This window comes from Hyla sarda, chromosome 4 (assembly GCF_029499605.1).
Source record: "Hyla sarda isolate aHylSar1 chromosome 4, aHylSar1.hap1, whole genome shotgun sequence".
NCBI lineage: Eukaryota > Metazoa > Chordata > Amphibia > Anura > Hylidae > Hyla > Hyla sarda.
This window is the reverse complement of record NC_079192.1, coordinates 137,231,044-137,246,880: the sequence shown is the minus strand read 5'-3', so window position 1 is coordinate 137,246,880 and position 15,837 is coordinate 137,231,044. Positions and strand designations below refer to the sequence as shown.

Here is a 15,837-nt window from a genome sequence, read left to right as displayed (position 1 = left end):
ACTGACGATCAAAGCCCTATACCTCAGTCAAGGAGGGGCTTGGAAGGGGGGGGGGGGCAAGCAAGGCGGTGAAGTAGCAAACCTCTTTAGTCGTGCACTCCTCCCTGTTCGTAGGTTTTTAAATTGATAGTGGATCCTGCACGTCACCCAGTCAGAGGTCATAAGCTCAATCTGTTCACTATCACCATCCACATATTTTTATTCATTTATATATAGTTCTAGTTTATTCCACTTTGCGCTACAGTGCATTCATAACCCACACCTCTTTCTCTCTTTATAGGGGCTAAAATACACAGTGGAATACACAAACTCCACGTAGATGTTGCCACAGTAGTGCAGTAGTGCTGACCACTAACATATGTTCACATGTACTGTACACTCTGTGGATTTGATGCTGTGTGAATAAGTAAATAGCTGAACATAGCATCAAATCTGCAGCAACAAATATGCTGTGTAAACAGTACATGGGAACATACCCTTAAAGCAACAACTGGATTTTAAGTTTTAAAATGCTCAAGAATTAATAATAAATTATTCCTATCTTTGAATCATATCCCCCTATGCACAGAATAGGTAATATCTATGATTGTGGAGGCCAGACTGTTGGGGACTCACACCCACCGATCACAAGATCCTGTGCCATTCCATTAAAACTTAGAGGACCTCTAAAGAAAGCAGAGCACAATTTCTTCTTTTTTATTTCCTTGTTCTACAAAGAAACAACATCAAGCCTGCAACTAAAGTGTCCTTGTTAGAACCGGTGTTATGTCTGAGCTATCATAGGGAGATAGATCATGTGTACCAAAAGTACTTCCCCAAACTAGATTTACTACTACTACTTCATGAAACATTCGCTCATGTGGGTTTCCCACAGGTTTCGTTCCATCTTTCTGATCTAATGCAGCACAGCCAATAATTAAAATGCATGCGCTCAACAAGAAATCCTCATCTGACATTGAGCTTCTAACTATAAGAAGTGTACCACGAGACAGTGCTCAGAGGTTGAACTCTGAATGCTCCAGAATAAGGTCATGTGTTCTCAATTTACATAAATTATATTAATTTAAAGAATGTGACTAAATTAGCTTGATGAGAAACAGGATATGAATGATAAAAATTTAATTACACAGTGAATGTTATATTTACAAGTCCACACAACAGATTACTACATACAAAATGTAGGTCTACATTACGCCAAAGGGTACAAGGAATTATACATTTCCTGGCAATCAGTAGCTTTTTTAAAATTTATATAGAAGTCTGTATTCTATTGGTAAAAAGCTCTCTTGATATGTTTGATCTTGTGCCAACACTTTATTAGGAGAATACAGAAGCCACTGTACAGTATAGAAAAACTAATAAATCACTACTGCAATAAACCTTACACGTGAGATGGGTTTAAAGGTTTAAAAGAAAGCAAAAAGGCTGCTCACTGTACTGTATAGAAAGAAAAGAAGAAAAATGCATTGAAATCACTCCTGGAAAATCCTGACCTGGTTATAATGAAGTGCTGATAATGAGGGGGGGATTGCACTCCAAGATCGAGAGAGCAATTTGAAAGAAGCCCATCGGATATGAGAGTTCAGAAATGTAAAAGCCCCTTTAAGGTCCAATGGACTAGACAACCGTAAAAACAGTAATAAGGATCAAAGTAATGCAAAAACATTTAAACACAATATTATAAATACCTACTCTGTTTTACATAACACTGGCTGAAATGTTCTAAACAAACATTGGGAAATTTTCCTCCAAGACCCTATCTTGAACGAAAAAGACCTCTTGTCACTTACAGGAGGGCAAAAACTTAAAAAATGCACTAGCCCCTAGTCCGCTGAAGGACAGGTTACCATCACGAGTAAACCACCTGGTGTCTTCAGATGCAACAAAAATACCTGCAAGTGCTGCATTAAGATCAAGAATGGGGCCACCAGCTACACTAGCAATGTTACAGGTGAATCTTTTTCTATTAAAAGCAGGATAGACTGTTACACCACCCATGTTATTTATTTGCTGTAATGCACCAGCAAGATGCAATGTGTGTGACGTACTATCCAAAAGTTGCGCACTAGAATGAATAAACACAGATCCAACTGGCTTTATGTATCAGTGTATCAAGGCACGCCACACTAGCACACAATAAGAACTTCTCCGTTTTTACCTGGATAGCCATAGAACATATACCTCAAGATGTATATAACAGATTTGACAGGTTACAACAGAGAATCCTTTTGCATTTATAAGATTAACTGTCTGAACCTGTGTGGGATGAACAAAGTGGCTGATATTATTTGTTAATATCACTTAATATGCAAGATCCATTACTTAATATGCAAGATCCATAACTTTAAAAAAAATTTGGTATATTAAGACACTTCACAGATTTTTATGGTTTTCCTTGTATTACAACTATCCTTGTATTCTAACTACCTGTTTTATAGCCATATTCTCCCCCGTAAGGGTTTTATTGAGAATTTCCATTTTTTACGGTTTAAGGATTGCAATTAGGGTTCATCAATTTTAAGATGCTGCTTTTATAATTGCCCCCCCCCCCCCTTATTATCAGAAGTATTCATATATCTCATTGCACAGCACCAGCTAACATTTATACTTAACCTCTTGTCTATTGTTTTGCTTTCCCTTACGATGCTGTGCTATATTATCTATATTTTGGATTCACGATTATATGCCTTTTTAGTGCTCCTGGCATTACATACTTATCTACTCCCACTGCGGGTCGCGCACTGTTTGACTGCACATTTAACTTTTGTATGTCGATTTGCCCGGAGCGCAATGGTTTTAGTCATTATTAGTATATTTATGAGTTAGCGCAGTAGTTCTCTGCTCTGTGCTTTGCACGCATGCGCTCCCGCTCGTACTCCCGGAACAGAGCTCCGGTTTGTTTTAACTGTCTGTTATTGCAAATTCTATATGTAACTATCTGTATATTGACACTTGTTTTAATATTGTATCCACTTATAATTTTATGTGTATAATATGCCATGAGTGTCAATATTTTTTCCTGTCACGCCCTGTGGAGGTCGCCCTGTGGAGGTCGTCCACTTGGCACCAGTTTTAGATGCATAAATGGCTGCACCTGTATTATGTGAGTATGCTAAGCTTACACATCTGAAGAAGAGGCTCTAATGCCTCGAAAGGAGTTATGTCTGGTAAATAAAGGTATTGATCATACTGATCACCCTGTAACCGACTGGTGGTTTGCGCAACAGACCCGGCCTTTATCTTCTTATGGACCATCTGTACTGTATAGGGCACTTACAAAATGCCAGTGCAACATTCTCCAGTCCGACAGTTCCTTACATATGTGCATTATATTATGGAGCATTGCTGCACAATTTAAGCTGTAAATAAAGCACTGGGCGAGATCACACTTACAGCTGACAGTTTTGTTTTTTTTGATGGATTTTTAGGCATTCTTCTCTAATTAAGTACCGTATTTATCGGCGTATAACACGCACTTTTTAGGCTAAAATTTTTAGCCTAAAGTCTGTGTGCGTGTTATACGCCGATACACCCCCAGGAAAGGCAGGGGGAGAGAGGCCGTCGCTGCCCGCTTCTCTCCCCCTGCCTTTCCTGGGGTCTAGAGCGCTGCTGTCGGCCCTTTTCACCCCCTGGTTATCGGCGCCGCTGCCCGTTCTGTCCTCCTGACTATCGGTGCCGGCGCCGATAGCCAGGGAGAGAGAAGCGGCGCCGACAGCCAGGGGGAGAGAAGGGGCAGCGGCACCCATTGCCGGCGCCGCTGCCCCGTTGCCTCCCCCCATCCCCGGTGGCATAATTACCTGAGTCGGGTCCGCGCTGCTCCAGGCCTCCGTCGTGCGTCCCCGGCGTCATTGCTATGCGCTGAACGGCGCGGCGCATGACGTCAGAGCGCCGCGCCGTGCATAGCAACGACGCTGGGGACGCACGACGGAGGCCTGGAGCAGCGCGGACCCGACTCAGGTAATTATGCCACCGGGGATGGGGGGAGGCAACGGGGCAGCGGCGCCGGCAATGGGTGCACCTGCCCCTTCTCTCCCCCTGGCTGTCGGCGCCGCTGCCTGTTCTGTCCCCCTGACTATCGGTGCCGGCGCCGATAGCCAGGGGGGACAGAACGGGCAGCGGCGCCGATAACCATGGGGTGAAAAGGGCCGACAGCAGCGCTCTAGACCCCAGGAAAGGCAGGGGGAGAGAAGCGGGCAGCGACGGCCTCTCTCCCCCTGCCTTTCCTGGGGGTATATCGGGGTATACACGCACACACACGCACCCTCATTTTATCATGGATATTTGGGTAAAAAACTTTTTTTACCCAAATATCCTTGGTAAAATGAGGGTGCGTGTTATAGGCCGGTGCGTGGTATACCCCGATAAATACGGTATATTACAATTTTTGTAATACTATGATTTATGCAAAGGTTATTTTTTGAAAGTTAACTACCATTTACAAAATAAAATAAATATGGAAATATTTAACTAAAATATTTCTAGTTAAGAAATTGGCAACATAATTATTGGTTATAAACTATCAGGGGTTTAGCACAAGCAAGACAAAATATGATGTGATAAATCTTAAATATGATAACACATAAGCTTAATCTTTTGGCACAAACTTAGACTTATTGTAATAGTACACAAATTTGCCATTTTTGTGATGCAGAACAATTACCATACTAACCTTCGAAATGAAAGGAATATGTATTCTTGTATAAGGCTTAATTAACTTTATAAGCACTTGTGTTCTGATGTTTCGTAAAAGCTCTAAAAAAAAATAAAAGTTAAGAATTAATACCTTCAAATGAAAGCAATGTTAAATATGTATGCAAAATAGAGTTAAGAAATTACTTATGTATTTTCATTTTTTCATATGTTTTGTTACTAATGATACATATCTGTGTGTTTAATATGTAAACATTAAAGAGGTAAAATACTGAAATCATACAGGTTATCAAATGGATGTAAATTGGTCGAAACAATAGTGAGCATTTGGGATCATTACTAGGGTGTATTTCTAAATTCAGGATAGCACTCATACGCCCCAGTCGCATTTGAGTTTTCCTCTAAATAAAGTATTAGCAAAACAGGCCTAACTATGAGAATAGCAACTGTAAGATATAAGCGACATTCACCTTCGATGTGCTCCCTTATAAAGGGGTCGTCCATGATGTTGCTGTGATTTGTTTTCAGAATTTTCTCAAACTCAGTGATGTCATTATTTTGATAGGCACTGAATAAAAAAAGGACAAAATAGTCAGTATTTCTTTTAAAAACACACATTAAAATCTACAACAAAGATTCATATAGCTCTTTCCAAATGTTTTACCATTCACAGCAGTATTTGCACAGGACTTATCACTCTCATTTAGTTGCCAATTCATCAGATATCTATTGTAACAGAAGTCTAGCTAAGGCTGGGTTCACACTACGTTTTCTCCCATACGGGAGCGCATACGGCAGGGGGGAGCTAAAAGCTCGCGCTCCCGTATGTCATTCATTTCAATGAGCCGACCGGAGTGAAACGTTCGGTCCGGTCGGCTCATTTTTGCGCCGTATGCGCTTTTACAACCGGACCTAAAACTGTGGTCAACCACGGTTTTAGGTCCGGTTGTAAAAGCGCATACGGCGCAAAAATGAGCCGACCGGACCGAACGTTTCACTCCGGTCGGCTCATTGAAATGAATGACATATGGGAGCGCATACGGTGACATACGGGAGCGCAAGCTTTTAGCTCCCCCCTGCCGTATGCGCTCCCGTATGGGAGAAAACGTAGTGTGAACCCAGCCTGACTCACCTTTTCTTAGATATCCCCCAGAGATCCCACAATGCTATATTCTGACATGTCAACTTATTATGAATAAATCAAATCAAAACTACATTAGAACACAATTTCATTAGAATGTTCTAAGACATGCCTAAACATGCATTTTAAAGCAAGGTTAAAGCAAATTTTGGAACTGCTGTTTTTGTCGTTACAATACGAAAAAGAAAGTAAACCATACATAAAAACGTGCATAGTTTAGGAGCGCCATACTGCATCTTTTGTAAAAGGAGACAAATTCGTAGTGTTTTAGCCATAGTAACCTTAAAGGAAAACTGTAGTGGTTTATATCCTTCGGATAGGGGATAAGTTATAGATTGGGGGGTCCGACCACTAGGACCCCCCCACAAACTCCTGTACGGGCCCCCGCATGATGTGGCGCATGGGGGCATGTCGGCCGGCGCCGCGTCATGCTGGAGACAGACACGCCCCCTTCCTGCTCACTTCTGGGGCACCATACAGGAGATCACGGGGGGCCCCAGCAGTCAGTCCACCACCACCTATAACTTATCCCCTATCCGAAGGATATATACTACTACAGTTTTCCTTTAAAACGTAAGTCCTAATATGGGAGCCCACACGAAATTCAGCTTCAGGCCACACATGGAGGTCCAGTTGCCATGGCAACCATACCACGCAGATGAACAAGAAACGTGCATGGAAGTTTGCAGAGCGCGGAACGGTTGCCTCAGCAACTGTACTGCTCAGCGTGGCCTGCGTCTCCCTGCGCTGGGGCTGAGGAACGTGCAGGCTCACAACTTTATGATTGCGATTTAAGGTTATCATTGCTTTTTATGTATCATAGATTTGTGTTAGGTCACTGATTGAGGAATACGATTCTGCACACTTAGGCTAATGCACACACATTTTTTTTCTTTTTCTACACTTTTTTTCAAGTTTATTTTTTAGAATTTTTTAGAATTTTTTGGGCTACAGCAAAAGCTATATAGCTGTTTACAAAGCAGGCTTTAAGGATTTTCATGCCCCAAAATATGTACCCAGACAAAACAGACATTTCTGACATGTAAATGGAAGAAAATAAGTCCCTTGTGGTTCTTTTTTTAGATGTAAAGGGCCCCAAAAATCTGTGCATACAGAATAATGGTACAGATCTCTTCAATTGTTACACAAACTTACCTAGCTAATAGTGACTTGGGATTAGTGTTACAGTACAGGCTAGAGCCAAGTCTAAAGATCCTAGGTCCCTAACATTGTACCTCAAAAAAAAGAGTAACCCTTGCTCCAGCCACAATATTCAGTTGTGTTCTAAAGAGGTTAGGCTGAATATTTTACAGTGGAACCATTACCAACCATGCAGCCCCCATTCAATTTGCAGTCCACAAAGAGTTGGCTAACCTGTGGAAACCCTTGTGTTAGAGTGACCAGCATGACCACAACTGTGACTGGCATAGGACCAGAGTCCCAACCATTCTCCCTTAAGCAATATCTGTGCTTGTGACGCACATATATGGTAAACTTTCTTCACAAAATAGTGGTACAGATCTCTCCTATTGTTACACAATAGATTAATAAATTAAGACAGAAATCTTAAGGTATTTCATTGTCAATGCTGAAATTCAGTCCCCTTTTTGTTTTATTGGAGAGTGCAGAAAAAAATAAAAATAAAAAAAATTAAAAAAAAAGAGATAGCGCTATATAGTGCTGATAATCAGGGATAACAAGGGGGGGAGGGGTAGCACAGGAGACCTGATGAAGGAGGGAGCCCCTCCGAAACGCGCTGTCTGCACCTGTAATATACTTTTTATGAATTATAATAAAAAGTACCACTACTGTACACCTGACTCCCGTGTCATCACGCCAGTGTAGCGCTACCTGCCGAAGTCGGATTTTTCCACTGGAAGGAAAGGGAACCCCTGCCGGGATTTCCACCTATCCACATCTGTTCTCCTGCCTTTTTGTTGTTTTATATCACTATATGAGGAACCCAGTTTTAAATGTAAAATTTTTTATATATATTTGCCTAGTAAAGTGCCTGGTCTCTGAGACCAAGCGCTCGTGTGCAAAGTGGTTAGGCAGACTCTGCTCAATGACATCTTCAGCCTGTGCCTTAGGTAAAGGCATAGTCTGTGAAATCAGTTTGATAGTAATGCTTTCCTATGTCCTACAAGGAGAAGAGGTAGGATTACTCCAGAGGAAAGAAAATATTTTCAAATAAACTGTTAACAGAAAGTTATAGAGATTTGCAATTTACTTTTATTTTAACTTTTTAAGGCTTTCAGTGTTTATCAGCTGCTTTATCAGCTAAAAGTTGCTTAGTCTTCAAAGTAATACACAATGCTCTCTGCTGCCACCTCTGTCCATGTCGGGAACTGCCCAGAGCAGAAGAGAATTGCTCCTGCTTTGGACAGTTACTGAAACAGACCAAACCACTGTGGGGGAGATTCATCAAGACCTGTGCAGAGGACCATCTGCCTATATCTGATTGGTTGCTATGGGCAACTGGTCGAGTTTTCCATCTGTACAGGTCTTGATGAATCTCCTCCTGTATCTGACTGAAATAACTGCACAACTTCCTCCAGGACATAAATCAGCTGATCGTAGTGGAAGGCTTCATATTTTTAAATGTCAAGCTATATAGATATGCAAATCCCTTCTGTCACCAGTTGATTTAAAGCGTACCCGTATGATCCAACAAAAATTAATTTTTTAAAAATATCACTCAGTACCTAATCTTGACCATATACACCTAATTTTTATGTGTCTAGCACCTTTATTTTTTTATTACACTTTTAATTTAGCTCACTAGTCTGAATTCCTCTCACAGGGAGGGGGCGTGGCCTTACTATGCAGGTCTCCGCCCCCTCCCTCAGTATGCTGTCTGCTAACATCTCCCCTAGCATTACGAAAACTACAACTCCCAGCTTGTCCTCACTGACAGTAGTGGGACACAAGCTGACAGTGGGAGGATTTTTCCTCCAGCTGTGAGCCCTGCGCTTACAGCTGTCAATCAAGGAAATGGGTCCATGACATAGGTGATGATGCATGGACACAGCAGGACTAGTATGTGTCCAAGCAGGCAGGGGGGGGGGGGGGGTGGGGTAGAAGTTGATTGACTGGCTTTTTCAGTATGAAATACTGAAAATTATCTAGAGAAAGCAATTGTAAAACCTGCAGTTCTGCACGCTTTACAACATATCAAAAGTTTTTGTATCTGACAGCGCCCATTTAAGTCCTCCGGATTATGCTTATCTTTTACTCATGTGGGACATAGGGGAAGGTATGAATGTCCCTGTTGAATCACATGACCCAAACACACTGAAAATAAATAAATACATTTTGGGTGGTAATGAATAACAAGAACGGGTAAAAAAATTCACATGTATATCAATAAGCATAAATGCTGTGTATAAATGTAATAATTTTCAACGGAGTGCTTCTTTAATAACTTTGTGATGCATATGAACAGTTTTATCGGTAACCACATGCAAGCAATAGCTTACCTTACTAAATTTGTCATTGCTAGTATTTCAGGATCATTTTTGTAAGGTTTAGCCTAAAGAAAAGAAAAACATTTTATAACCAAGAAACATCAAAATTTTACATGTTCAAACAGCATACAGATAGTGTTATACCTCCTGAGAGTCAAATGGGTTTATACCAGACTTCATGAGCATGTTTGCCAGGACTAGGTATTTCAGACATGTTGTTCTTCTCGGGCTTCCAGATTCATCATAATTTTTAAATGCTTCAAAGAAATCTGTGTGGGCTTTTTCAAACTCTCCTTCTCTTAGGTGCATCTTTCCTCCACATTCTGCAAGAGACAATATAGTTTGCATTTATTCATGTAAAGGCCTTGAGATAATGCATGTACAATAACTAGCCATACATGCAAAATTCTGGTCATAGGACTGTGCACTTTTCTCTACAGCCTGCCATTGAGTCATCTCAACAATTGCAAAGAGACCTAATAAAGTAAGACTCCTCTAAAGAGGGAAGAAAGCAGTCTGCTCTTCTGTTCCTGAGGGGTATTCCAGCAAAAAAACTTAAAGGGGGTTATCTAGCTTAGAATATCGTATCCCCTATCCAAAGGATAGGGGGAAAAGTGTCAAATAGCAGGAGATTGAAGCAGTGGGACCTCCCGCGATTTGACACTTATCCCCTATCTCTTGGATACTCCTTTAACCCCATCCACAAAATAGGGGATAAGTGTCTGATCATAGGGGTGCCACCCTCTGGGGCCTCGACTCTCCCCGCTGAATGGCACAGTGGGTCGGCGCACACACATCATTCACTCTCTAAGGAACCACTAGACATAGCCTAGAGCCATTTCCAGCAACTCCATGAAGAATTAAGAGTGGCACGGCATACATGTCGACCTACTACTCCATTTTGCAGGGAGAGTGGGGTTCCCATTCTCATGATTGCTGGTGTCCCACAGGTTGGGCCACCTAAAATCAGACACTTATCCCCTATCCTGTTGATAGGGGATAACATTTTTATCACTGGAAAAACCCATTAATGTAAAATACATGGCATGTGCATCAATACACCTCGCAACTAACTGTTCAATCATTTGATGCACATCCACTCAAGCCTTCCTATTCTTTTTCTTTATTAGGGTGTGTATGCCTTCTATACATTTCACAGTTATTGTGCAATAAAACAAATACGCAGTGAAAGCCACAAATTCCTAGATTACACTTTTCATCATGCAGTCACTTGTTTCCATCATACAGATAACACTACAATGCGTTATTAGACAAAACATCCTTGTGACATATTGATAAGTTTTACAGTGAAATTTACACAACACAAAACAAACAACTAAATCAATGTGGGTGTGTACTGAAAGAGGCTAGTAAGACACTCTATATATATTTTTATCTATATCTAGTATGTTTACCCAATTACATAAAATGTCACCAAGTGTCAAACCCACCAATACAGTTAAAGGGGTTTTCCAATTTTGATGCAAGGGCTCCCTGACCACCCTTTAACCTGCTTTTGGCTGCTGAAGGTGGTCAGGAAGCCAAGCACAACTAGGCGTAGCTGTATTATGCAATTTGCTTAATAGGTTTATCCAGCAAAACCTTTGCTGCTCCCCCTGTGCTGCTGGTATTTATCTCCTGTCCTCTGGTGTGGTCTTATTTCTGCTTTAGGGATCCGACATGTAACACTGCAGGACAGCTAACTGTATACCGCAGCGATGTCCAGACTCAGCCAGCAAGTGGCAGTGTGATGTATTGAGCCCGGGCCTGGTGGTCTTCCTGGTGCTCTGCGCCAGTTACATCACAATGCCGCAATGCCGAAGACCACACTGAAGGACGGGAAAGCAGCAGAACGCAAGTTACATTTTATTACATGAGCACTTAAAGGGTACCTGTCATCAACAAAAACTATTGGGGGGGGGGGTTAGTTTTTACGTAGTGCACTTTATGGTTTATCTTTTTTCTTTAGATCAATGCGATTAAAACAATACCCAATTTATATAATTTGTCTATTACTGTACAACTTAAAAAATTGCTAACTTTTTATTTTAACAAAATTGGTATGCATAAAATTGTTCTTTTCTGATTCCTATAACTTCTTTATTTTTCTGTATACAGGGTTGTATGAGCTAATTTTTTGGTGCTGTGATCTGCAGTTTTTATCAGTATCATTTTTGTTTTGATGGGACTTTATCAATTTTAATTAATGTTTTAATGATCTATGATGTGATTAAAAATCTGTATTTTTGGTTTCGTTTTTTACGTTTATGCCGCATACCTTTCGGGATCATAAACATTATAATTTAATAGTTTGGACAATTACGTACCCAGCGATACCAAATACGCTCGCTTCAAACCCAATTAAGGCATCAGGGCATACAGGTACGCCCTTGGCCCTTAACGACGCAGGACGTAAATATACGTCCTGGTGAGGTGGTATTAACGCACCAGGACGTACATTTACGTCCTAAGCATAACCGCGGGCATCGGATCGATGCCCGGATCATGCGTGGCAGGTCCCGGCTGTTAATCGCAGCCAGGGACCCGCCGGTAATGGGGGACACCCGCGATCCTGCGGATGTCCGCCATTAACCCCTCAGATGCCGTCATCAATACCGATCACAGCATCTGCAGGATCGCGGTCACTTAATTGGATGATCGGATCGCCCGCAGCGCTGCCGCGGCAATCTGATCATCCTGCACGGCAGCCGGAGGTCCCCTCACCTGCCTCCGCTGTCTTCCGGGAGTCTTCTGCTCTGATCTGTCTTCCCGCAGACCAGAGGAGAAGATGACCGATAACCCTGATCAGTGCTGTGTCCTATACATAGCACTGAACAGGATTAGCAATCGAATGATTGCCATAAATAGTCCCCTGTGGGGACTATTAAAGTGTAAAAATAAAAAAATAAAGTGAAAAACCCCCTCCCCCAATAAAAACCTAAATTGCCCCATTTTCCCTATTTCACCCCCAAAAAGTGTTAACATTTTTTTTTTATGTTAATGATACCGTACGGTGAACGGCGTGAACGTAAAAAAAAAAAAAAAGTCCAAAATAGCTGCTTTTTTTATAACCTTTTATTCCCAAAAAAATTTATAAAAAATGTATTAAAAGTTGTATATAAGCAAATATAGTATCAATAAAAAGTACAGATCACGGCGCAAAAAATGAGCCCTCATACCGCCGCTTATATGGAAAAATGAAAGTTATAGGTCTTCAAAATAGGGGGATCTTAAACGTACTAATTTGGTTAAAAAGTTTGTATTTTTTTTTTTTTAAGAGCAACAGTAATAGAAAAGTATGTTATCACGGGTATCACTTTAATCGTATTGACCCAAAGAATAAAGAACACATGTCACTTTTACCGTAAATTGTACGGCGTGAAAACAAAACCTTCCAAAATTAGCAAAATTGCGGTTTTGTTTTTAATTTCCCCACACAAATAGTATTTTTTTGGTTGCATTTCTTTTTGGATTTCTCTTTAGTATACAGCCCCAAAAAGTACTGGAAGGATTAAGATTTTTTTAATAGAAGTGATTTACAAATCTGTTTAACTTTCTGGCACCAGTTGATTAAAAAAAAAAAAAAAAAAAAGTTTTCCACGGGAGTGCCCCTTTAAGTACAAAGACACAAGGGCATAACTGTACGCCGGATGTTCTGAACGGGTTAAGAGGTTAAATTGCAGCAGCCCTACCATAATGGGTGAATAAAATATTTAGCCGGATAACCCCTTTTACTCTGGGATTTGCAGTAAACGGCCTAGCTCACAGTGAAATGCTGTTTATTCAGCTACCATTAACGTCAGTGGGAGTTATGCAAATTGGGTAGAAAATATCACTGCTGGCAGATGCAATCATCCCTAATACACAGGTGGGAATAGCCCTTTAAAAAGGTATTCATTTAAGGAAGTATCTTTAGTAAAGGCTGCTTATGGTATTGCAGCTCAGTTTCACTCACTAGAATAGGCCTGCACAGCAGTGAGCTGTAGTACCAGGCATAGCGATATTAAATGTACATAGCTTTAAATGGTAAACTGTTAAGGAGATGCAGCATTGGGATGAGTATTGTATTTATAGGAAGAACGTTCCCCTAGCTACTTTTCACCCCTCATCAGTGACAGCCTCAATATATCTTCCTTTACACACAGAAAGTTCAATCACTGCTGAAAGCGAAATAAGAGCGCCAGGCTCATGTCCACAGTAGACTCCTGGCTACAGGTCCAACTTATTTCTTAGCAGCAATGACATGAACACCACATCATATTTTTGTGCTATTTGGAACAGCAGCCAAGGTAACCAATCTTGATAATGTGCTGCCCTAAAATCAAATAGTCTGATTACAAATACGCTTTAAAAGGGAACTGAAATAAAATGTCCGAAGAATCTGTGTTTTTAGCTTACCTCTGATCACTCCCATAATAAGAGGGTGAGGGATGGCCGATTTGATGTGCAAGGACTGCTCGTATAGTGCTTTAAGTTTCTTGTTGTTTTTCTGAGCTGTGTACATTTGGATTTCCAAAGCATAGATTTCCAGTAGCTGTGTTCCCTTCTTCAGATCATCCTCCCCATCATCAGTCTAAATTAACAGGGAGTATAGTATAATACTGTTGCACCAAGTCATTTTCAGAAATGCTGACATTTTTGAGTGGTATATCTTTAAGTGGTATTCCCAACATCAAAGTTATTTCATATCCACAGGTTGGGGATAACAAATTGGACAGTGAGGATTCGCCCAATACAGAGAAGAAAAATTGCCCCCTGGACAAACTGGGCACAATGCGCATGCAAAATCATTCTCCATGTGGCTTCTGAACGTTGCCAAGCTCAGCATTCAGCAATGTTCGAAGCACTATAGAGAGTAAGCAACGGGTATTATATTCCCCTGAGGACACTGTCAAATAACTTCAAATGAATGTCCTCTTTGCTATTGTGCAGGCCAGTCGATAATAACTGGAAGTGGCTTCTCACCAGCACTGGACACAATAGGTGGATGGTTGAATATGGAACAAGAAATTATCAGGATTGGACACATAATAAGTATGTATCAGCATAGGACACCTCAAATGGAAATATTACAATAAAAAACTACAATGGCATTAGAAACCATAGACTAATTACCTGACAAGACTGGTGTAGCTGACGTAGGATTTTCTGTAGTTTTCCATACTCCTCACGTTCCAGGTACAGTTTACCGAGCTGCAAGTATAAAGCTCTTGATAAGTTCAAGCATGAAATATTACCTAGCATGCTGGTAACAAACTGTGACTAACAAAAACAAAGTGACATCTTACCTTTGTGTTTGTTTTGAACCATAACCGATCATTTTTTGCATCTTTTAGAGCTTCAAGTGTTGTTTCATAAAACTCCTGCAAAAGGTCCATCTTGGGAAAAAGCACAAGAAAAAGAAAAACCCCACAAAAAGTCAATGCATTGTTGCCACAGACTTATTTATTATATTACTGCCAAAATCATTTAATTGACAACTGCTGCATGTTTGTTCTGGAAATCACTGTGCGTATAAGTTTCACCTGATCATTTTGTTCTTGAGAAAGAGAAGTCTCCACTGGAGTTGTCTGGAAGTGGCTTCTCCCATTCCCATGGAAAACACATGTAAGATCAGCCGAGCATGTATGTGAATATGAGGGTGAAGGAGAGAAAAAGCTGTCAGCCAAATGAGCTACTTAAAGTATATGGCCAGCTTAAAGGGAATCATTATCCCTACAGAACATGTTTTACTATATAAATTATCCAGAATTTGTTAAGATAACCATTGCATAATAAGAAACAGCCAGTAGGTTTTCAAACAGGTGGTGCCAGGGTAGAGGCATGTCTTCCCAAAGAGAGAGGGAGTCTCTCTTACTGGCTATAATGGGGTATCCAGGTTGTTTAAAAAGGGAACAAAATGATATAAAATAACAAACCAATATTATCTCTCTCATCCTGTGCCAATATCCAGTTCAAGCTCCGGATTGCACCCTGGTTGTCCTTTTGGAGTGGACAACACATGACTACTTTCAGCCAATCAGCAGCTGTCATGTGCTGTAATCCTGGCATAACAGCAGTCATATGTTTTCCTCTCCAAAAGGAAGAACCCAAGAATCCCTTTGATTATCAAAAAACACACACAACCCAAACAAAACTTTTTAATATTTTCCAAAACTGAAAATAACCGAATACAAATTTAAAATCACCCCCTTTAGTTTTTTCTAATTTATGCACTCCAAAACAAATACATGTATGGAAAAGTCTGAACTATTAAAATGTTATTGATCCCACGCAATAAATTGCAAAAGCGGAAAAAAATTAATAAAAAAAAAATATATATATACACACACACACACACACACACACACACACACCGGTATATATATTTATATAAACCTTTTGCAAAAATTACAACACAACCCCCCACAAAAAGAAGAAAAATGCATAAAAAAAACGACAAAAGTTCCACCGACACCAATGGTACATCTAAAAGTACAGTTAATGGCGCAAAAAAAAAAAAAAAAACAGCATACGGCTCTATTAACATGGTGGCTCATTGGTTAGCACTGTTGCCTTGCTTGGGGTCCCAGGTTTAAA

The 15,837-nt window shown here is 40.6% G+C and overlaps 1 protein-coding gene across 5 annotated transcripts in view; it reads right to left on the bottom strand.

The window, feature by feature from the left end:
- Window positions 1-15,837, bottom strand: part of COPS2 (COP9 signalosome subunit 2) — a 58,309-nt gene that overhangs the window by 17,123 nt on the left and 25,349 nt on the right. For 2 of the 5 annotated variants that reach the window (XM_056572236.1, XM_056572237.1), the window contains exons 5-12: window positions 14,784-14,828; window positions 14,547-14,636; window positions 14,374-14,451; window positions 13,657-13,831; window positions 9,403-9,581; window positions 9,271-9,323; window positions 5,121-5,218; window positions 4,670-4,752 (exon numbers count right to left, since the gene is read on the bottom strand). In XM_056572236.1, the coding sequence (XP_056428211.1) occupies window positions 4,670-4,752; window positions 5,121-5,218; window positions 9,271-9,323; window positions 9,403-9,581; window positions 13,657-13,831; window positions 14,374-14,451; window positions 14,547-14,636; window positions 14,784-14,828 (801 nt within the window). The remainder of the gene's footprint in view (window positions 1-4,669; window positions 4,753-5,120; window positions 5,219-9,270; window positions 9,324-9,402; window positions 9,582-13,656; window positions 13,832-14,373; window positions 14,452-14,546; window positions 14,637-14,783; window positions 14,829-15,837) is intronic. The other 3 variants (XM_056572238.1, XM_056572239.1, XM_056572240.1) reach the window with 3 other exon arrangements.